This window comes from Mytilus trossulus, chromosome 1 (assembly GCF_036588685.1).
Source record: "Mytilus trossulus isolate FHL-02 chromosome 1, PNRI_Mtr1.1.1.hap1, whole genome shotgun sequence".
In the NCBI taxonomy this organism is placed as follows: domain Eukaryota; kingdom Metazoa; phylum Mollusca; class Bivalvia; order Mytilida; family Mytilidae; genus Mytilus; species Mytilus trossulus.
In genome coordinates this window covers 33,191,719-33,215,521 of record NC_086373.1, presented here as the reverse complement: position 1 = coordinate 33,215,521, position 23,803 = coordinate 33,191,719, and the positions used below count along the sequence as shown (strand labels likewise).

The 23,803-nt window shown below is 31.6% G+C and overlaps 2 protein-coding genes across 3 annotated transcripts in view; one reads left to right on the top strand and one right to left on the bottom strand.

Annotated features, from left to right (window-relative positions):
- The window catches only part of LOC134722108 (collagen alpha-1(III) chain-like), a 38,791-nt gene extending 33,719 nt beyond the window's left edge, over positions 1–5,072 (top strand). For both annotated transcript variants that reach the window (XM_063585622.1, XM_063585632.1), the window contains 7 exons: positions 474–533; positions 760–792; positions 1,186–1,332; positions 1,761–1,815; positions 2,145–2,246; positions 3,024–3,191; positions 3,415–5,072. In XM_063585622.1, coding sequence (XP_063441692.1) covers positions 474–533; positions 760–792; positions 1,186–1,332; positions 1,761–1,815; positions 2,145–2,246; positions 3,024–3,191; positions 3,415–3,623 — 774 coding nt within the window. In that variant the 3' untranslated portion in view covers positions 3,624–5,072. The remainder of the gene's footprint in view (positions 1–473; positions 534–759; positions 793–1,185; positions 1,333–1,760; positions 1,816–2,144; positions 2,247–3,023; positions 3,192–3,414) is intronic.
- A 5,296-nt stretch (positions 5,073–10,368) lies between these two features.
- LOC134707572 (large ribosomal subunit protein uL13m-like) lies at positions 10,369–20,779 on the bottom strand. The gene is made up of 7 exons (XM_063567470.1): positions 20,660–20,779; positions 13,853–13,976; positions 13,472–13,565; positions 12,821–12,881; positions 11,857–11,943; positions 11,156–11,277; positions 10,369–10,539 (listed from the first exon to the last, which is right to left on the bottom strand). Exons 1-7 carry the CDS (start codon positions 20,678–20,680, stop codon positions 10,476–10,478), a joined length of 573 nt encoding a protein of 190 aa, XP_063423540.1. The 5' UTR covers positions 20,681–20,779; the 3' UTR covers positions 10,369–10,475.
- Positions 20,780–23,803: the final 3,024 nt, after the last annotated feature.

The window sequence follows — 23,803 nt, the reverse complement described above, 5'->3', positions numbered from 1 at the left end:
AGGATCTGCTTACCCTTCCGGAGCACCTGAGATCACCCCTAGTTTTTGGTGGGGTTCGTGTTGTTTATTCTTTAGTGTTCTATGTTGTGTCATCTGTACTATTGTTTTTCTGTTTGTCTTTTTCATTTTTAGCCATGGCGTTGTCAGTTTGTTTTAGATTTATGAGTTTGACTGTCCCTTTGGTATCTTTCGTCCTTCTTCTCATACATGTATCATTTTCAACAATACTTTTCTCCAAAAAAAATTATTAGGTTATAAGGTTAGCCTGATGCTTAGATACACAATTAAATCCTGTTATCTATGATGAGTTTATTTATAATCTTACATCGATGACGAATATGGCTTGTTTCTAATGTCATCTTATTATCTTAAGTGTAATTTTATAACATTTATGTGTTTTATCCATTGATACTTTCGCCTTTATAAAAGGATGATCTTCATGAAATGCTATAGTCATTGTTTTTATTTTTCAGACTGCTTTCATTAGTCATGCAGATAAAGATGTCGGGTTACGTGGACCGCTAGGACCTCCTGTAAGTTGTATTTGATTTCAAGAACCGCTTTGTTTTTTCTATGAGAAAAGGAAGTGATTTCAATATATTTAATACATATGTTTATGAACTTTATTTCAATAGTTACTGCAGCAATTTATTATAACTATGTTGACATCTTGAAATATATGAAATATAGTAAAATATGACATTCTGTGTTTCATTTTAACTCATGAACAACATAGTAACATACTATTATATTTTACAGGGTCCATCTGGTCAAGCCGGAGCTCCAGGTGTGGTAAGTGGTTTTTTTTATTTCTTATGGAGTTGAATATGTTTATGGAATCTTTCGGCTCTGATCTATCAGGCTTGAACATTTGATGAGTTTGTTTCACACACAGATAGCTTTCTCAGAGACACAAAGAAAAGTCTTGCAATTTTTTTTAAATTTTCTTCAAGATGTACAGATGATGTACTGTCAATCCAAAATCCACATTTCAGTGAGTGATTGCATCTCAAATATAACAAACTGTGCAAAATCTAATACATTATATAGCATTACAAAACAATTTTATCTACAGATTATGCAATCGTCCATGACACTAATATATATACATATTTTGGATCATATAATTTAATATATTTTTATTTTTACTTCAACTTGTATTCAAACTGATATATTGTTTTGCAGCCAGGTGTGAGAGGTCCTGGAGGAAGCCGTGGACCAGCCGGAGGACAGGGAGCTCCAGGGGTTCCTGGTCTTTCTGGACCACCCGGTCAAAATGGACCTACAGGCTTAAGGGGTCAAAATGGTATGCCAGGCATGCCAGGATTACCAGTAAGTTTTATACGCAATGTCAAAAGAAGAAATCGATACTGAAACCGTTGTATTTGTAATTTCCGGAATGTGCGCGATATGTTTTGCATGTGTTCATATTTTCTGTATCTTTATTTGTCCTATAAACAATCTAATTTCGATCATATGGTATTCATATTGCAGTAGTGAAAGACATTTTATATATTTATCCATTGCTCAGCCAATTTTTTTTTTTTTTATTTGGAATGAGTCAAGATATAAAAAGCAAATCAATTTTTTTTCAAAAAGAGAAGAAATTAGAATACTTGAAAAAAAAAACATGAAATAAGCTAGATTAGCTCTGAATGATTTGATGCAATAAGAAAATGCATGCTATATCCATCTAAATTGAAAAAAAACATGACATATCTAATACATTTATCTAATGAATTTTTCGATGTTTGTTTTAGGGGAAAAGCATTCCAGAAAGCGAAATAAAGGAGTTATGCTTCCAACTATTAAGAGGTAATATACACATCAATTTAATAATTTATTGGTGATATCCATTGTAGGTATGGATATGTTAAATTTCAAAAGCTATTATAATAGAGATTAATGAAATCTATGATACTGATAACATCAAAAAAGGGATTTTCCAAGTGTTTATATTATATTTTTGTATGTAAATTAGAATGGAATGAAGCTGTCGTCGAATATACTGTTCTTAATTACGTACACAGCAGTCTTAGCATGTACACGTGTTACTAGTATGAAAGTTTTGAAACCTCATACAATATTTTTAAATGAAATTATGTTTCACATATTCTTAAATTACACTGTTTATTTGTTTGTAGAAAACTATGAAGAATTGGTTGCAGGTCTAAAAGGTCCACCAGGTCCTCCTGGAGTTGGTGTGACAGGAAAACAAGGTCCACCCGGCAGATTTGGAGAACCAGGTTAGTAAAAAGTGTACATAAAGACCTAAGAGGAGACGCATTAAAACATAAATTAAGATTATTTGCTATTAATGTGTCTACATCTGTTATTGAATATTTAAAAAGATACGGAGCATACCAACAGGACAATCAATATTAAGAAATCTAGGAGGGATCGAGATACAACCGCTAATAAAAAAAAAAACACATGGAAAATACAAACCACAAAGACTACAAAACTCTACCTAGAAATTAAAGACTGTGCATCATGAACCCCACCAAAAACCAAGGGTAATCTCAGATAATCTGTAAGAGTAAGCGTATTCTCAACAGATCCTCGGTGTCAGTTTCTAAATGTTAGTCAAAATATGTTTGGGTTTTCCTTATAAAGTATACTTTGTCTCGTCAAAAGAATTTCAATCTACATTGGCCATTCTTTAATATGAAACTTAGTAATCATGATAAGAACGGGGCATCACAAAATAAAAAAAATAAATGTATTTGATTAACATTTTATTTACTCAAGTAATGTAACTATGCTTTTCATATTACGATCAGGAGTACCTATTTTCACTCTTTATTTTACTTCGTGACGGCAGTCAAAAAATACATTATAAAAATATTAACTTGTATCGTAATCCCTTAACATCATTTCTTAGACGAAATAATTGTTTTCGAGCGCCACTGTTGAGCCTTGTATTGGCGAAACCCGTGTATGACGAACTATACTATGAGCCCGATATGATTGAAGAGGTTGTACAAATTCATGTTGAAAAAATAACACTCATTTTTTTCTAGGCGAAAAAGGACCCCCTGGTATGACTGGTGAACGTGGACCAATGGGAGTACCTGGTGTTCCAGGATCTTCAGGACCAGCAGGACCTCCGGGACAACAGGGTCCTATTGGAGAACGGGGCGAGACAGGCGCTGGAAGAGATGGAAGAATGGGTGAATCCGGTGCACCTGGTAAGATAGTTAACATTTTCCATGAAATACGTTCACATTTGTATTTATTAATAACAGATTTAATGTCACTTTTATATTTTAAGATATTATAGTCCAATTTAAAGACCATATTTCAACTTAATATCTTTTATAATCTTATCCGGTGATGGCATTTCTTTGATTTTACCCATTTAAATCGATGCCTTATTAGACAAAAGCTTAATAATTCATCTGTGCATTGCAGGTCCAGCTGGACCGCCTGGTGAAGGCGTCCAGGGTAGACCAGGTGAACGGGGAGCACCAGGTGTGCATGGCGTTCCAGGCAGAAGAGGTCCTATTGGACCATCAGGTCCACCAGGATATTGTGAATTTTGTAACTTTGCACCAGGACAAACAGGAGGACCAGCGCCAGAATATATACAACTTGGACGAAATGATATCAAGAGACCTTAAAAACATTAGAACATTTTGATCAATAATTGTGATATCTCCTGTAGCATTGTCATAACTAACTATCCCTTTTCCTGCTTTTCCATTGGAGCATGCGAATTTTATTTATTAAGTGCCTGTACTAAAATGTCCAATTGTAGTTATGTTTGAAATATATAGTATGTTTAGAAAACCTGTGTGTTGGATGTTTTGCATTAGATCAGTTTATTATGTTACTCTTTTACATAATATATATTATTTAATATAACATGTGTACTAGATATTTATTTTACCTCTCTTGCATGTAGCTTCCTATCATATGATTTTTTTTTCATTTTATATTTGACAGTTTTGTATGTTTTCCCAAGCTATTAGTTGCAGCCATATTTTCATTGCATGCATGTTGAACATTATAACAGCTAGAAAAGATTGATATCATTTTAATCATTGTCAGGCCAGTATACCCAGTAAACAAGCATGCTTTCACCATACAAATCTCAGGGATAAAAGAAAGCAGAATACTGAAAACAAAGCCGACCTATGATTGATACTGTTAGTGTCAATATATAGGTCAATTATAAATGTCATATGCAAGATTTTCAGTATTCTCGATGCAAGCCTATGTTAGTATTAAACAAGACATGCTACAGGAATTAGTTCTCGTGTTCTTAAGGAACCTATGGGTATCACCGGCACACACGTCTTTACAAATTAAAAGCATTGACTCTAAATGGAAATATTCATATTCATCACAAATTGTATGCGCATGACTAATATATGTGATGTATTCATGTGGTTGTAAAATGTTCTTATATGTTTGATTATTTAAGAATATATGAATTTTGTTTTTTTTATATTTATTACTTTCTATTGTTTTGTTGTTTATCTAATGAAAGTGGACGTTATCAATTTTAATCAAAGTTTTAGCAAAAGAGCATAAAAATCAATATTTTATGTATGTTAAGGGTTCAAAACTATTGTATGAAAAATTAGTCACTTTTTGGGGGAAAAGTCATAGTGAACTACCAGATAAGAAATTAATTTCATTTTACATACGATAACCATGGTCATTAAATTAAAGAGATGGACATTTTTCTATAGTTATACTTGTTATAATTGTTATATTTTTGTATTGTATATATAGATAAAAATATTGCTTTTTACGTATTTTTCTAATATATTTGTTAGATGTTTTGTACTTATTTTCTACTAACAATAATGTAATTTCTACTGTAGTTGGCTTTTTTTTAAACTTAAAGTTTGTAGAATCGAATACGATATACCAGTATTACAATGATTATTCCAAAATTGAAACTTATGTTATGTATTGCTTGCAATCTGATAATTTCTGTTGAATTAGTTTGTATGATTCAAGGCCAGTGAACAATTAACATCGATTTTCGGTTATTTTTTTATTTGTTTTATACGAAATTGATCTTAGCAACTTTTATCAATAAAATGCTTACAAATACACTTGCTGATTTTTTAAAAGGAATATTACAATTTATATATTACAGGTTTGAACGTCGTTTTCGATGAATACTTGTTTTTGTTTTTATCGGTTTAGTCTTGTTTTATATATATTTCCTCCGGTTTATATAATTCGTTCATCCTATCTCGACTCTTTAAAATTCAAGAGTCTATCCTAAATTGAGGTAAATTATATGGCCTTTCAAATACCATTTTGATCCCTACCATCATTGAAGAGACATTAATTGTCAAAATCTGGAAATGGTCTACTAATTTTTACATCTCATGTTTTGTGGTATAACATCTTTGGCGCAAGTTTATTGGTTTTTTTCTGTTTGGTATTAAATTAATATTAAGATCTAGTTTGTTACATCTTGTGATCAATTTATTTGGCTATTGTCAATGCCAGTCAGCAGGGTTTAAGAGCAGCAGTTGCTGGACCTGTTAGTCAAATGCGTTTTGTTAAAATATACTTTTTCCCTTTTTGTTCTTTGGTTTGATGTTGTTTCTACAACGAAAGGACAAGGTACGATACGGCCTGTTTTTGACCCACCTTTTTTCTCATTTTTCAAATTCTGTTTTTGAAAGCTACTTATTGTGTTAAAATATTCCCTGATGCTTGAAGTTATGGTATCCAATTTATCCAACGCAATCATAGGTTTTAACATTGTTTTCAATTTAGACTTATATAATATATTTATATATATATATATATTTCTACAGCTGATCCGATTTAAATAACAATATTTATCAAAGGTACCAGGATTATAATTTTATTTGCAGCTTATGGAAACAGAGCAGACAATTCGTAAACATCTCAACATGGAAATTCCGCCATCATTTAGATATATGAACTTCAGAAAATTTACAAAATGGTGACTTTTTCCATATCTTTTACTGGAACTACTGAATGTAACAAAATTGTGTCATTTTCAAGTACCAAATCAGGAATATGACAGTTGTTATCCAATTGTTTAATGTGTTCGAGGTCTTTATCTTATCCATTTTATAAGGGACTTTGCGTTATAAAGTTGCAAAGGAGTTCGGTATTTTTATTATTCTAATTTTTTCCTATATCGTTTACTGCAATATGTTCTATTCTTTTCGATTATATTTATTCGGATAAGATTGTTCATGAATTGATAAGACATTTTCTTTTGTGTCAAGAAAAATAGCTTTGAAAAATAAATGGTTTGATTCAGTACATGTCTTTCGTCGATTTTGAGGTAATTTTTTTTGTAATTCTTATTTTCAGCAAATGAAAAGAAAGGAAACAGTAGTATACTGCTTTTCAATAGTCATAATTCGCTATAGCAAAAACTACCCGGGTAACAATATAAAGCTAAAAAATGTCATCAACTATAAGAGGAAACCAACAGAAAAACAGAAACACTGAACAACATCAAAAGTAAACGCCGCAACATACATCATAGAAACGGATAGTAGATACTAACTGTCATATTCTTGACTTGGTACAGGACATTTTCAGAAAAAAATGCTAGATTAAACCTGGTTTTATGGCTAACCATACTATAAATTATCATTGAAAAGGCAATTGTGTTCATATTATGTTATACAATTGGAAAGTTTAGAAAATATGTGGACCAAGTTAGGAATTTGGCAGTAATTAACACTTGTTCCAATGATTGATATCGTTTAATTTTATTAGTTTTTACAGGTTTTTTTCTTTTTGAAATTGCCTTAAAGTTCTTTTTTCTTATAGATTATCGTTGATCATCTCAACGAGAAAAGCAATCACGTTGAGATTACCAATGATAATCTGTTTATCGCTATTTTACCTGTGACGACGATGTCAATTTCATGTCAATTTTATTAGCAACGCCACGTGACTCCTTAGTTTCTAGCAATAATTATCCATCTCAAGCGAAGAAGCATGATATGAAAAATTATTACAAAAAACGAGCAAAGGAGAAATGTACAAAATAGCGATAATTTTATATGTGTCAGCTTTCATGGATGTGACCTACCGAACTAGACTATTTACCGGATTTGTTATCTCATAAGCAACACGACGGGTGCCACATGTGGAGCAGGATCTGCTTACCCTTCCCTAGCACCTGAGCCCATCCCTAGTTTTGGGTGTGGTTCGTGTTGTTTGATCTTTAGTTTTCTATGTTATGTCATGTGTACTATTGTTTGTCTGTTTGTCTTTTTCATTCTTATCCAAAGCGTTGTCAGTTTATTTTAGATTTATTTAGATTTAAGTTTGACTGTCACTTTGGCGTCTTTCGTCCCTCTCTGATAAGTTATCGCTGTAACAACATAATTGAAGTGGTCAACTTACTATAAATCTCCATATAGCAAAGAAAATAGGTAACACGCTTATAGATATGTTTTTGAATTTTCATATTTTGTGAATCAAAGAGCTTTTTTACGTCTTTCAACCGATATAAAAAAAAATGTGAGCATCCACAAGAGAGTAAAATTCTAGGCCATAGTTAAACTGTCCGAAATATTTAAACAAAACAAATGATCAATCAGAATTATTTACTAAACATGTAACACAGGTTCCTTGTTTAAAAAAAAAACGGAATGCTAAAAGGTATGCATTCTTCTAAAAGAGGGGCGAATGATACCAGAGGAACAGTCAAACTCATAAATCGAAAATAAACTGACAACGCCATTGCTTAAAATGTAAAAAGACAAACTGACAAATAATAGTACACAAGAAAAAACAATAAAGAATACTGAGCAACACGAATCTCACCGAAAACTGGGGTGGTCTCAGGTACTCCGGAATGGTAAGCAGATCCTGCTCCACAAGTGGCATCCGTCGTGTTACTCATGCTATGACAAAGCCAGTAAATAGTCTTATTCGGTAGGTCACATTCGCGAAAGGGAAGGAGACTGTTGTCACGACGTAAGAAACATATCCAATATCATCTGTGAAACGGCAGTGGCGAATTTTTAATGGTGGCAAATAAGTACATGTTCATAGGAATTCCTCAGTCGTTGTGAACAGACGTCTTGAGGTTTGAAATGGCATTGAGAGTAAGTTTTACCTTTGGAAAAAATGCAATAATTATCAATTGACTGGAGTTATAACAGTTTGAAATAACCTGTTAATATTACATCAATTCAGTGTCAGATTCTTTAAGCCGTATTAGATAGATGATTATATATACAATGTTAATACGGTCACATCACAGGTGCTTTCTACTTTTTGACGTGGTTTATGGTGCCTCACCTGGGATATTCATCTTCATGCAGCCAAATATACAAAGTGCGGAACTGCGAAGGTACACGCCTTATACTCAATTCAAAATCAAGTTTATATCTTTTTTATTGCGAAGAGAAATCTAGAATACTGGGGATTTGAAACAAAGGCTTTTTAACCACAAGAAAAGATTAAATGTTTGAAGTCCATATCTAAATCATATCTCTTTTGCATGTAATTTTCTGTAAGGCATTATTAACTCATTCAATCAAAACTTTTATCAGAAGCAATTTTCACCTTTTGTCATTTTTAAATTGTCATTTTCTCCAAAAAAAAATTGCAAAACTAGTCGTTGTTTTACATAAACAAATAGTTCACATAAATAAAGAGTTATCCTATCCAGTTTTATATTGAAAATTCACACACGATTTGCTTGCATATATCAAAATAACAAGCACCAGAATGAAACCAAGCAACTGTTTCACCTACCGAATTAGACTTTTTACCGGATTTGATATCACATAAGCAACATGACGGGTTCCACATGTGGAGCAGGATCTGCTTACCCTTCCGGAGCACCTGAGATCACCCCTAGTTTTTGGTGGGGTTTGTGTTGTTTATTCTTTGGTTTTCTATGTTGTGTCATGTGTACTATTGTTTGTCTGTTTGTCTTTTTCAATTTTAGCCATGGCGTTGTCAGTTTGTTTTAGATTTATGAGTTTGACTGTCCCTTTGGTATCTTTCGTCCCTTTTTTCACTCTTTGATTCCCTGTTTACAATCTTGAGTAACCTGGTGATCACAAGCTTCCAAAATATTTTATTGGGACATCAAATTTATAAGCCAGGTATTTTAAATGTCTTTTATAAGTTTTTATTTCCACTGGGGTCAATGTAATTGCTGCTGGACGTCTTGTCCCCATGCGTAAGCCCAGTAGTAAGAAGTTTTGTGTTGACATGAAAATTCATTGATTTATCATTTTTCTGTAAATTTGCTTTATGTAAAATTTTTAATAATTTGAAACATTAACGATTTTTCTTACACTAGATTAGATTGCCTTAGACTTTTTGTCACTAACTTTCAACAGTTTCGGTTTTTAAATCTTTGTCACTTTGTATTTGACTGAGCCAACAAACTGAGTTAATTAAAGCCCATCGGATAAGTATAATGTAGACAACATGTGAATGTAACATACAAAATAATAATAATAATCTGATATCTTTGATGATGTTTTAAAAAAAAAATGGATCATGTGAGGACTATTCTGGTAATGAAAAACATAATTTCATTTTGAGCTGCAACTAGCTTTGCAAGAATGAACAAAGTACCCCTCTTGAATGCTGGAATTATCTTCTGTTTTCTACTAGGTTTTGTGATGCTTATTTTTTGTAAGTTAACAGTGTATTTTTTGTGGACTGTTTTGTCTTGCAATGCCCCTGTAACAGAAAGTTAGTGGCAAATTGTTTTACCCCTATCTGTCTGTCTGTCTATCCTTCTCTCCCTCCCATGTGAGCATAATGCTATTTCAGACAACTCCTCATTTAGTTTGAATGCTATGAATTTTTCACTTTGCTGGCTGTTTGTACATATATTGAAGGTAGGCACACTATTGAATTTGGATGTTTATTGATATTTGCTCCTTTGGTAGATAGTTGAACATTTTTGGAGTACATGTATATTGTTGAATAACCATGCATAGTGTTTCTGAATAACTCCTTTACAGTTAAAATGCTAGGAATGTTCACTTTGATGGCTGAATATATTGAAGATGAGCATGTTGTCAGGGTTTAGATTTTTATTAATATTTGCTATTTTGGGATATAGTTGAACTTCATAAATTTTTGGAGTATTTACTTGCATCAGAGGTGCATAGCGCTTCTGGATAACTGCTTCTACAGGTAACCATAGACCTATATGCTCAACTTTGATTATACTAAAATAACATTTAACATCTGCAGGGGCATTATTTGTGCCTTGAAAATCTCAAAGAAAGTCCTACATTGACTTTCTTATAATACAGTTACTTCAGAGTGGAATGCAGGGGCAACACTTTGTCTAGTTTTGCCATGTTATTAATTGCTGTGATGACAAAAACATATTTGTTGACAAATGAAAATACATGCTTGATTTTTAACACTTTTTTATCACAATTATACATTCAAAACTATCATTCAACAGACATTCTTTAAAATATATAGATTTCTAGATTCCACTAGTCTTTGATAAACCTTCACGTATCCTCAGTTTGCAGAAGTTCTGGTTGTTTCTTTTTTGGCATCATTTCTTTCTCTGGCCTGAAATATTGAAGGATAATTGTTCTTTTATATCAGTTTGTTTGGCAATATAAGAGGAATGTCACTTATATGTGATGCCATTTCTGAATAGTGTCGATATAAGCACCAAGAATGATATAATAGACTAGATGGTATTTGATATTATTCTAAAAATCTTCTTTTAAAACATGTAAACTATTAATATTATTCCCTAAACATTGTTTTCAAAAAACAGTTACAGTAAGTCAACTACAACAAAACTAAACAAAATTGTGTAACTGTTTTCCCATGGTATAAAATAATCAGCTCATAATCAGCAAGTAGGACACTAGAGGTTAAAAGTAATTTTTAAGAAATAAAATATTTGACTGCAAATAACACTTATATCCTATAGGATTATTGTTGCTGTGTTCAATTTGAATTATCCAAGTGTTTTCAGAAAACAATTTCCTTTCTCAGTTCAAACAAATTAAATTGGTTGCTTATATCAATGATTGGTTAATAGCAGTTTGCTTAATGTCCAGTGTCAAATATTACATGTATATTAAAGACAAAAAAAAAACAGAAATAAATATTTGGTGACTATAAAGGACATGTTAACCCCCTTAAAAGTAATATGAATGAAGTGTATATATACCATTCAAATATCTCTGGGAAGTTATCTTTCTCTAACTGGGAATAGTCTTCTAATTGTTTAGGTACTATCTGTATCTGTTGTATCTGATCACTTATATTTGCCATTATTTCATCAGGAACATTCTGAAATATTTATCAATAACTAACATTTATAACATTAAGTATTCATGCAAATGTAATGTGAGAAATGCATCAACAAATCCATTATGTTTAATAATGGGTATTCCAAGAAAGTATTGTAATAAATCTTCTTTTTTTTTTTTTACGAAATGTGAAAATTATATTTTTCTTCTTGATATACATAGATCATATATAGCAATGAATAATTTGATATGTTACTTCTCCCTTCAAGATAGAAACATTTTAATGATTCAGACAATATGAAAGCAAACTTAACACTTCTTTCAAAGATCTGCGAAAAGATGTGTTCTTTCTATTTAACTTTGCATGCATGGTCATCTTTTTTCCTGACATTTGAATTTCGTTGCCACATCAGAGTTTAAAATTTAGAGGAATACAAGGAGATCTTATGTCATAATGGAGTTTCAACCAATGACAAACTGAGATCAAACAAACAACATGTTGATTAACTGAAAATAATCAACAGGTCACTTGAAGGCGAAATCTGTTAAGTATTAGAGAATTTACAACAATTGTCTTATTTTTCCTATACATTTGTATACTATACATGAAAATACTTACATCATCAGGAAATAAATGCAACCGTCTCATGATGTTTGGTCTTAATAAGTTTCCCTTGATTCTTTGATAACAAGCTTTGTACATAACCTACAAAATTCACATAGATCAAAGAAAATGTGGTATGTGCCAATGAGACAACACTCCACTCAAGACACAATTAGTAAAAAGTAAACCATTATACATTTAGATCAAATTACAGCCTTCAATATGGAGCCTTTTCTACATGCAATACCAGTACACAAAAAGACATACATTGACCTATAATGTTTCTTTTTTTTTTAAATTGTTATTTGGATGGAGAGTTGTCTCATTGGCACTCCCACATCTTCCTATATCTATAAATATCCATTTTCACTGAACTAGTACACAATTTTGTTTAGGAGCCAACTGAGGACCACCTCCCCATGCTCGATTTTTTCGCTGCAATGAAGACCCATTGGTGGCCTTCAACTGTTGTCTGCTCTTTGATCCAGCTGTTGTCTTTTTGAAATATTCCCCATTTTATTCTCAATTTTGTATTTATATAATCCTGGTACCTTTGACAAATGTTTGATAACTATTATACATACCACACAATTAAACAGTCATATTTAACATACATTACAGACTGAAAATGAAAATACCAGCATCTCCCAGACCATGCAAGGTTAAAATCATGCAGTTAAAGGACAAGCAAGTATTAAACAAGTTCATGTCACCATAAAGCCTTCAGCAATTAGCAAAATATTATATTCAGCAAAATTTAAAATGCCCTAGAACAAAAATCTGCAAAAGTCTTTGTATAAAATGATAATACTCTTTCTGTTACATACAATGTATATAGATATAGGAAGATGTGGTGTGAGTACCAATGAGACAACTCTCCATTATATAGTTAATATAAATAAAATTTCAAATAAAAGAACAAATCTCATGATCAAAAGTTGAAATCATATTTACTGTTTTACATATTCTATTGTTATACCTTTGTAGGATCCATGTCATGTAATCTCCATGCTGATGCCCTGGAGAATCCTCCTGCATAGCTGTAATTAGAAACAAAAAGAATATAAGCACAATCCTTCAATTTCCTTTATATATATCGCTCACTAACTCATCCTCTTTGTGCCTGTCAGCACATAAGGCCTCAACTAGTACTTACCACATTTGACTGTCTCTTTCCTTCTCCTCAATCTCCTTTCTTGATCCTTTCTTGATATATACCGGTATATAAATGAATAAAACTGCTAACTTCCTTTAAAAAAAATACTGAAGACCAACTTATCTTCCCAGATCCTTTATTTCGCATTTAGTCCATTGAAGATCAGATTGCGGCTATTTGATTTCCAGGTTTACAAACTACTTAATGTAGTTTAATAAGGGAAGATGCTAGTATTATATATTCATGCCAATTTATATTCGTGTTATTCTTCTACTCGCAACAGTCATGAAAATAAATCTATGAAATTAAAGTGACAATGAACTTTATATCTTACTGCTTTGATGAGATTATAAGGTAGTGCAGTAAGACTTTAACATTACCATGAATTATACTCAATTGTTTTCTTTTTACTGTTGTTTAATGTATTGGTTTGAGTACAAGTGGATGATGATCTATAGCATAATAACAACTTACCCTGTATGGTGAGGGTATGTAAACTTTCTCCATCTGTCGTCTCTCATGGCTACTAATTTAGTATTTATTACGACAACATGGTCACCAATATCACCTGTTAGTATAAAAATTGTGAGAATCAAATTTCAGATTTAAATAATTGAGCTTTATATTATTTTGGTCTGCATGTAATTAAGCAGTACTTCTTTGCATGACAAATGCAACTTGACATACACTTGTATGAATCTCTTATACCATTTTGTGTAAAAATTCTATAGTTTGTAGATAAGAAGTGATTTTTATATCTTATGCTAAATGTACATGTAGCATATACACTGATTTTTATAAAAAATTATGATCAAATTATTAAAAACAGTAAACTCTAATTTAAAAAAAACTTACTAAGAGGGTGGTATATAGGTTTATGCTTTCCCTGTAGATAGTCAACAATTTTACGAGCTGATTTAAAAGCACACTGGTTTTCTGCATCATATAACCACCAGGATCTTGTCATAACAGACCATTGCTACAATACAAGACATAAGAATAAGTTGAAGTGGAAAACCAATTTCAAACAAAATAAATATTATATAATACTCAATTTCATCAAGTTTTGGGGCCAGAAAATGTTTCCATCCCTCATGATCCCCAAGAACCTAACTGAAGGACTCTAAAGTTTTAAATAATGCATGTACAAATGTATCCAGATTGGTCATCTTCTATGAGTTTTTAGTGCAAATCCCTACATATAAATCAGAAGATATACTGACTGTGACTGTATAAATTACAAAAGTGTATACATAATAGGTTTAAACCTTTTATACATGTAGCTGACTATGCGGTACAGGCTTTGCTCATTGTTGAAGATTGTACGGTGACCTATAGTTGTTAATGTTTGTGTCATTTTGGTCTTTTGTGGATAGTTGTCTCATTGGCAATCATACCACATCTTCTTTTTTGTATTAAGTTTACACTAGTAAAAGAAAAATATCATTCAAAACCATGTGTGAATATATAACACCCCCTGAAAATAAATGTTTGCCTGTCTGCCAGTTTCATTTGACAAAAATATTTGATTTGTTCCAACTAAAACAATGAAGTTTATATGCATGCAAACTAAACAATACACAAACACATATTGTCTTTAATATAAGACATTTCAATTTGGCAGAGATTAAAGTTAATCTTTAAAATAGATATTTATTTAGTTTTGTGTTGTCGTCAGTTGTATTTGTATTCATAATATACTGACTCTAAAAAAAGCTATATGTCTTATGTCTGTCTTCAAGTCTAAGCACATCTTTATCATCATGTGGTATTATATGCTATTGTAACTACATCAAATATAAAAAAGAAGATGTGGTATGATTGCCAATGATACAACTATGTACTGCCTTCAACAATGAGCAAAGCCCATACCACATAGTCAGCTATAAAAGGCCCCGACAAGACAATGTAAAACAATTCAAACTAGAAAACTAACAGCCTTATTTATTTTAAAAAATGAATGAAAAACAAATATGTAACAAACGGCAACTACATTAAGTACAATGTATAGCAGTGGAATATGAAGTCTTGCAGCATGCACAGATAAGTGAAAGTAGAACTAGATCAATAACTCAGTCATTTTTTCACCAGAAATAATTTATTCAGAGCTCCAGATAAAAATTCTCACATTGGGGTTTTTACCCAGTGGCCACCATATTTTTCTGTAATTGGGTGATATAAAAGTTTTAAAATTGCATTATCAGTTCAGTTCACCCCTAAGGCAAATATCAAATTGGGTTTTTCACCACCAAGCTCCTTAATGTATTGTTTTTTTGTCATCAACACAATATTGAATATTTAGGCATGTTATAATTTCATTATATCAACCCCAGATGTCTTTCCATCTTAAATATGTTTCTTTCTATGTACATGTATATGTGCAAGCTGTTTACAAATGTATTCGGTCTATGAACTGACGAGTAATTGTATGTTTAATTTGTGTCCCATTTTTAACGTTCTCTCAGTGTTGTATTTTCTCACAACTTAAATAAACTCCAGCTGGTATAACAAGTTCAACAGTAAATGTAAACTTTCTAGATCCCATATGACCAGGTTTATAGGGTGGTTTAATGACGGAGACCACATTCAACTTACATTTACAAATAATTCTGCAACATCAAATAAATAAATGACAATGTTATACTGTCAAATTCAGAATTTAGCAAAGACTTTATAGATACCTTTGACAAAGCTTCAACAAAATATGATAATATTTTAATGTTAGGTGATCTCAATTATGATATGCTAGTAAATGAGAAAAGTAATACTTTAAAAGATGCTTGTGATGTTTGTGATTTAACAAATCTGGTCCATGAACCTACATGTCATACAAAGGGGAATAATCCAAGTCTGATAGATGTTGTACTGACAAATAAATCTAGTTTATGTATGAATATAAGAAATTTTAATACTGGTATTAGTGATGTTCACAATATGATCAGTGTACAGATAAAGGGTCAAATTTCAAATAAGACCACAGAATATAAAACTTATAGAAGCTTTAAAAAATTAGATCAAGATAATTTTATTTCAGACTTAGAAAAAATTGAATTTTCTAAAATAATAGATCAAGATGATATAAATCAAGCATATTCAGATTTTGAAAAGGCTGTGGTAAATGTTTTAGACCAACATGCTCCATTGAAAAAAAGAAAACAATGTAAACAACCAGCACCATTTATGAACCAGGAGCTACGAAAAGCAGTGTACAAAAAAAGACAACTGTACAACAGGTATAACAAACAAAAATCAGGTAATACCTGGGAACTCTATAGACAACAGAGAAATCTAGTCAATAAAATAAAGAAAAAATCCATTAAAACATATTTTTACGTACGCTGCATAGGCGGACCAAAAACATCTGATTTCTGGCCTACTATTAAACCTTTTATCACAAACAAAGGTAGCAACTTCACAAAAAATATCATTCTATGTGATGAAGAAAACATAATAAGTGATCAAAAGAAAGTAGCAGAACACTTCAATGCCTTCTTTATAAATGTGGCTAAAGATATTGGCAACAACACACCTGCTAATAATAACCATCCAAGTGTTAAAAAAATACACGAAAACAAAACTGCCACACAACAACTAGAATTTAGTGCCATCTCAAATGAATTTGTAGATAAACAACTTAAAAAATTAAACATAAAAAAGGCAACAGGAATAGATGGCATATCAGTTAAGGTTCTAAAACTAGCACAACCAGTTATCACAAAACCAATAACTGAATTGATAAACAAGACTATTAAATCAGCCACTTTTCCAGACAAATTAAAAGAGGCACAAGTTGTACCATTGCATAAAAAGAACAATGTACTTGATGTGGGCAACTATAGACCAGTAAGTATACTTCCAGCAATTTCAAAATTTTTTGAACGAGCAATTTACAACCAGCTAGTTGAATACTTCAATACACACTTTCATCCATACTTATCTGCATTTCGACCAAAATATGGATGTCAAACTACTGTACTCAAGATTATAGAGGACTGGAAAATGGCACTTGATCAAAATAAGTTTATTGGCTCAATTCTAATGGATCTATCTAAGGCTTTCGATTGTCTCCCTCACGATCTTCTACTGCTTAAGCTTGAAGCATATGGTCTTTTAACTTCCTCATTAAAACTCATTAAAAATAACTTATCTAACAGGAAACAATGTGTTCAAGTTGGCTCTAGTCTGAGCAATTGGCAAAACATATACAAAGGAGTACCACAAGGTTCTATTCTAGGTCCTATACTGTTAAACATCTTCATTAATGACATATTTCACTTCACCACAAACAGTTCACTCTACAATAATGCTGATGACAACACATTATCCTATGCAAATAGAGATATAGACACCGTTATCTCCACACTTGAAAAAGACAGTTTGGCTCTAATAGAATGGTTTTCTTCCAATCAAATGAAGGCAAACCCTGAAAAATTTCAAGCTTTGGCAATTGCAGTGCCTGAAATGAGGGCCAGCCAAAGGCTGGCCCGAAAAAAATTTTTTGGGCAAGTAAAATTTCAGGATAACTGGCCCAAATGATATAGTGCAAGCCCAAATATTTTTGACAAATTTTTGTAGTAAGAAGTAAAGAAAAAACACAAAAAAAGACCAATAATTTTAATATTATTATAATTTTCTATTCCTCAATCAGACTGAATTGGCAAAAAAACAATGGGCAAAAACATTACATTTGATCTAGCAGGTAACAAAATAAAATGTGAAAAAGAGGTCAAACTATTAGGCATCACCATTGACTTTGAACTAAATTTCAACACGCATATATCAAACATCTGCAAAAAAGCATCCAAACAACTAAATGTATTAAAAAGACTTGGCAAATACTTAAACAAACTTGGAAAATTAACAATATATCACTCCTTTATCATGTCAAACTTTAATTTCTGTTCATTGTCCTGGCATTTCTGCAGCGAGGCCAACACTAAAAAAATTGAAAAAGTACAAGAAAGAGCACTTCGCTTCATTTACCAGGATCACAACAGCACATATGAAGACTTACTTTTAAAATCAAAAATGCCATCACTTAAAGTAAGACGCCTAAGAACCATGGCAATAGAGGTCTTTAGAACACTCAATCATGAAAATCCAGTATACCTCCATGACCTTACATGTATAAATATTAAATCAAAGAGCTGAATAGCTCTGAAGGGAAAGACGGCCCTTGTTTCTATTTAATGATATTTTTGGAAAGGGGGGTATCTTTTGATAGTTTCCATATGAAGAATGAAAAAATGAACAGCTAGAACATGTACAAAGGTTGACAATATTGAAATCAATTGTTGTTTATGTAATTTCATTTCCTTAGTTTAGGATTCAATTTGGACCAATGGAAGAGATCTGCATCTTCTAAATCTAAACATTTGATTAAAGTTGATAGCTAATTATAAAACTCAACTGAATTCTGTCATTTCACAACAACTACAATATTTTCTGAAATCTTGATTGTGTACCACTGAACTGCAGGCTCATTTCCATTTTTTGTGACAGTACTCTTGGATTTTAAAGTTTTTTCTTTAGAAAGTGTGGACTGAAAAATCTATTCAGTTTTAAATTTCCATTGTTAAAGTTCCGAGTTATAACTCTCATCACAGAAAACAGGTACTAATAAAAAAAACAATATGAGTGATGTAAACTGTGTGTAGCTTGTTTCCAAATCTTAATTTTGAAATATTTGTAAATAATAAATATGTTTAAACTATAAAATGCAAATTTTTATTATTTTTTTTTTACCATTACAATGATTATGTAGGTATACAAAAATTTAGTTTTAATAGAAGACTACTAATCCAATGAAATGTCACATTTGAAGTGTTTTAATACATTAACTTTTATTTTAGTGGATAATTACTCATCAATTGAGGTGCTCCTGAATTGGAGGAAGATTCTCAGAATTTTTACAGAAAAAAGTGGTCTCACTAATTAGCGACAAGAAGAATTTTAGCGACAAGAAGCGACAAGAAGAATATTTTTTTCTTGTCGATAAATAGTCTTCTTGACGCTTCTTGTCGCTTTTTGTCTCTGATTAGTAAGACCCGAAAAAAGTAATAAAATCGTTTCTTTCCCCTGTCTCATGTAACCCCACGATCTTTGTTTATTTTGAAAGTTGTTGACCTACAAATTAAAGTATTGTATGTTGATGTTTAAATCATCTACAGTAAACAATATTATGTTTAGATTTAACAAATACAAATTTGTAATTAGTGCATGATCTCTAAGAATGATTGAAATAACCAGTGAACTGGTGAAGGATATCCCTGCTTCTTCCAAGAATGACGTCACTATAAAATGCAATGTAGGTTGGATATATTTAGAATATCTCGTCATACTAATTTTTCCGGATTGTAAAATAAACGTAAATAGTGTAAAGGAGAGTTCAAGATACGACAATTTCGTGAGAAACAGAAGGGAAATGTGTAAAAAAGTGTTTAAATTCAAACTATTCATTTCTGGGTCTCCTTCTCTTCAATCTAAGTAAGATTTGTTGGGGGTTTTCCACACTATAACATGTATAAAAACAAAATGAATGATGTGAGGGAGTGTCACTCTGGTCAACCCCATAGGGGATTGACGGCTTGAAGCCGTCTTTCCCCAAAAAAAAAAATATTCTTTCAGATACCAAAATTTAGCTGAAATACCAGACGTAAGAACAACAAGGTATGGCTTGAAATCTTTCAGATATTCTGCTGCCAAACTATGGAATGAGTTGCCAAACCACTTTAGAACTGAAACATCTTTTACCCAATTCAAGAGTCTAATAAACTCATGGAATGGCAACTCATGCCATTGCAATGCATGTGCATAGTTTTATTTATTTTATGTTATAGCTTGAAATATAATAGTGCTGCTTCTTGTGAATGTTTGCTAAGCTTTTTATAATTTGTGAATGCTGTGCTTTAGTTTTTATGTTTGCTTTTAGTGCTTATGCATGTGTATAAAATAGTATTTAAAAGTGCAGCCTAAATGTGCATGAAATGTATGTTCTATGTCTTTTATGTTTTAATATTTGTATTGTGTATGATTGTTATGTAAATGTATGTGTTTGTCGGTTATAAAAGCTCAGAGAGCTTATGTTTATTTGTTATATGACATGCCGACTATAAATAAAGCTTTGAATTGAATTGAATACTGCACTTGCCAATAAGACAACTACATGTATCTTTTAAAGCATACCGAACAATTAGACCAAATTAAAAAAAGGGTCAAGCTGCATTGACATAAAAAACGGATATATATATGTGTATTCATCACTCATAATAATGTGTTTAGATAGCAATGTTCTCATTAAGGTACGTAAACAGCCTACGTGTTCGATTGACACTTCCTACACATTACATGTAGCTGAGTCCAGAGCTGAGTCGTGTTATCATCAAAACTTTCCCTCAGCTACGGAAATAAAAAAAGCTGAAAACATGGTTCTATTCAATATTTTTACCAGACATTTACCTTCGTTCTTATTCAATGTACGTTAAAATATATCCATGTATTTTTTACAATAAATCTTACTGGATAGTGGCCGCTGAACAGATAAACAAACCTTCATGATTCAAAATGCATGAAATGAATCAGAAATGTGATGGGTGAAGCGTCTGAGAACATATGTTTTTTTCCCTTACGATAAACTTCAAAACTACCAATTTTCTGACTTACTAAAACTCTGTTGTATGCCATTTCAGATTATTTGTTTCTCAAAGTCATGTTGATATTTATAAAATTGTTTTCATGTGCTCAAAACATACTTCCGGTGTTGAAAACTTCCAAACAACAAACGGTTAAGAAATGTCACCAAATCCGGACTGCATTGAAATAACGTCAATAACGAGGATTTTCTGGACCGTTTAACGCTTATAGACAATTCAAAATTTTAAAAAGTTTAGAATTTTCATGTTTTTTTTTAAATTTTTGATCAGAGCTGAGATGGTCAATTCATTTCAATTCAATTCAATTCAAAGTTTTATTCAATTTGCCATATCGATAGTTATGAAAGGTACCAGGATTATATTTTAGTACACCAGACGCGCGTTTCGTGCATGCATAACTTCATCTAAGTTTTCAAATATGAACATTCTCAAATTTTCAAAATTTTATGCCATGGAAACGGTTGTAATTTTCACCAGAATATGTCCGTCTGCTTTCACCAAATGAGTTTTATTTGAAACGGTTCATTCGTATACAGAGATTAGTTAAATTACTAATTGTTGTGCAAGACCGTGAACTCGCATTTCATGGAATAAAAATTTCTAAAATTAGGGGACATCTGAAACATGTTCCCACAGTAAACTTATTTATTATGGCACCTTCTGGTGAAAAAAAAAAAAGAGACCTCAAAATCAAGAAAAATTTCTGAAACATCAAATTCATTTAAATCAAGGATTTGTATATTAAGTGGGTTTTTTTTCTGACACCTTAAAAACCTTTTCAAGCTGTACACAAGGTCATGATGCTCAATTTGACGACAGACTTCTCTTCCGGATCTTTTTGTCGGTATAACTTCAGAAATAAATCATATTTTGTGTTTGTTTTCGTACCGGGTAATTAGTCTTTTTAACTTTCTTAAATATTTTTTTTGCCTATATATGCCGGAAAAATAAGGAGATGCGCAAGATTGCCAATGAGATAACTGATCAATTGAGACTTCAAAAATAATTAACGGCCTTATTCATGACAAAACAATTTACGTATCTGGCTAAACCCATTCACTGGGATGTTGCCGTGTCATGACAAATTGACATTTTAAGTCTTCGATTTATGATTTTTTTATTAGTTGGTATCGAGCGATGCGCGTCAAATTCACTTTAATGTCCAAACGACGTTAACTTTCAATTCGTATTCACAAAACGTGTTTCTAATTCGAATTGGTTAATTCTAAAATAGACTGGAGAGTGTGAACGTGATTAGCGAATTCGATTTGCATTCGATTCGAATTCAATTCGAATTAAAAGTTCGTGTGAACAAGGCATAAGAATTTGACTGCGTGACAAGGCGGTGGTATCATGATTAAAGAATTTGCGGACGTTTTACCACTGACAATGACGTATCATATATATACTTTTAGGAGCAAGTATCAATATGAGTAGGTACATATTGTTATGTTTGTAATATTTCGTCTACTTAAACCTCCACTTATATTTTTTCTCTCTCGTAAAATGCACATATAAAGATTTAAAGTGCAAATCTATATAATATCTGTTTTAAGTTAAAGGATCTTAATTTTTATTTTATTTCATTTCATTAGCTATTTTTATGAATGGGTAGATAGTTTGTGATATGCTTTGCATCTTTTTTAAACAGCAACGTGCACTTTCAAAATAATGTTTTCATTTAAACCATTAAAGTACAAATGTTAATACATTTTAAATATTCATTCAAACAACCATTGCATTTTCTACTGATAAATTTATTACTTTCAGAAAAAAAAATCCTCTTCATTTAAGGTAAAGGGTGGTTAACATCCTACACACTTGTTTTTCTTTTTTTAAAGCAAAGCAACACATTTAAGGTTTATGACTTTATGTACCCTTCTGTAGCCATTTTTGTACGAACTTTTCAAACTTCAATTGTATCAAAACTACAGATATAATGAATAATAGAGATAGACCATTTTTTGCATATTACAAGAGGAAACTTGATGCAAAGCATCATTTTTTACTGTTCCATTGCATTTATTAGAAAAAGAGGACTTTGTGGCAAATAAATCAAGATTTTTGTAGAAAATCCACACCCTTTATCCTTGTACTCTCATATTTGGCAATTTGATGACTGATAGATATAGGATTATTGCATGTAGTGCTAGCATTGATTTCCTTAAAACAAGTTTATAAATGTAGTTATTGGTTAAAACAATATAAATATGGCCAAAACCAAGTACACCTTTTAGGGTGCGCTCGACTTTAGTGGCTCAGCACGAGGTGTTTTGGAATTTACAGGTTGCTAATAACTTTTTGTAAAAAATAAAAACTAGCACATCATAGAAAATCAAGTGAGTAATTTATGTTTCAAATTTTAAAACAAAAATCTCTGTATTAAAGGCTGTGGATTTTCTACAAAAATCTTGATTTATTTGCCACAAAGTCCTCTTTTTCTATCAAATGCAATGACACAGTAAAAAATAATGCCTTGCATCAAGTTTCCCCTTGGAATATGTACTAAATGGCCTATCTCTATTATTCATTATATCTGTAGTTTTGATACAATTGAGGTTTGAAAAATTCGTACAAAAATGGCTACAGAAGGGTACATAAACCTTAAAGTGCAACATGAATTTACCTAAACTATTATCAATCTTTAATACTACATATGTATATACTAAACTTCTGATCATTCAATTTTCTGAAACCAATAATCATTAAGTTTAACAAAATCTATTTAATTTGGTTGACATTCGAGAGAAACATATTTTATCAAATGTATACAGTAACACATATCATTATGACACGTTCACCATTCATCATCAATATGATCAGTACAAATATATATAGTGTATGATTGCCAATGACATGTTGAAATTACGATTATGTATTTTAAGCAATTATGGGTCGCCACTTGATAAAGCCTTCACTGAACAACGAACAAAACCCATGATTCTGCATATTAGTCAGCTATAAATGCCCCGGCATGATAAATAGAATCAGTTAATCACGTATAAACGAGAAAACAAACTGCATAATTTTAAAATAACAATTCAATTTAATATAAAGGTGTAAAATATACCCTGCTATTTTTTGGCAATGGGATGGTCTGTTTTTCTAATCGTTATTTGTCAACAAATCAAATCAACTTGAATTGGCATAAATA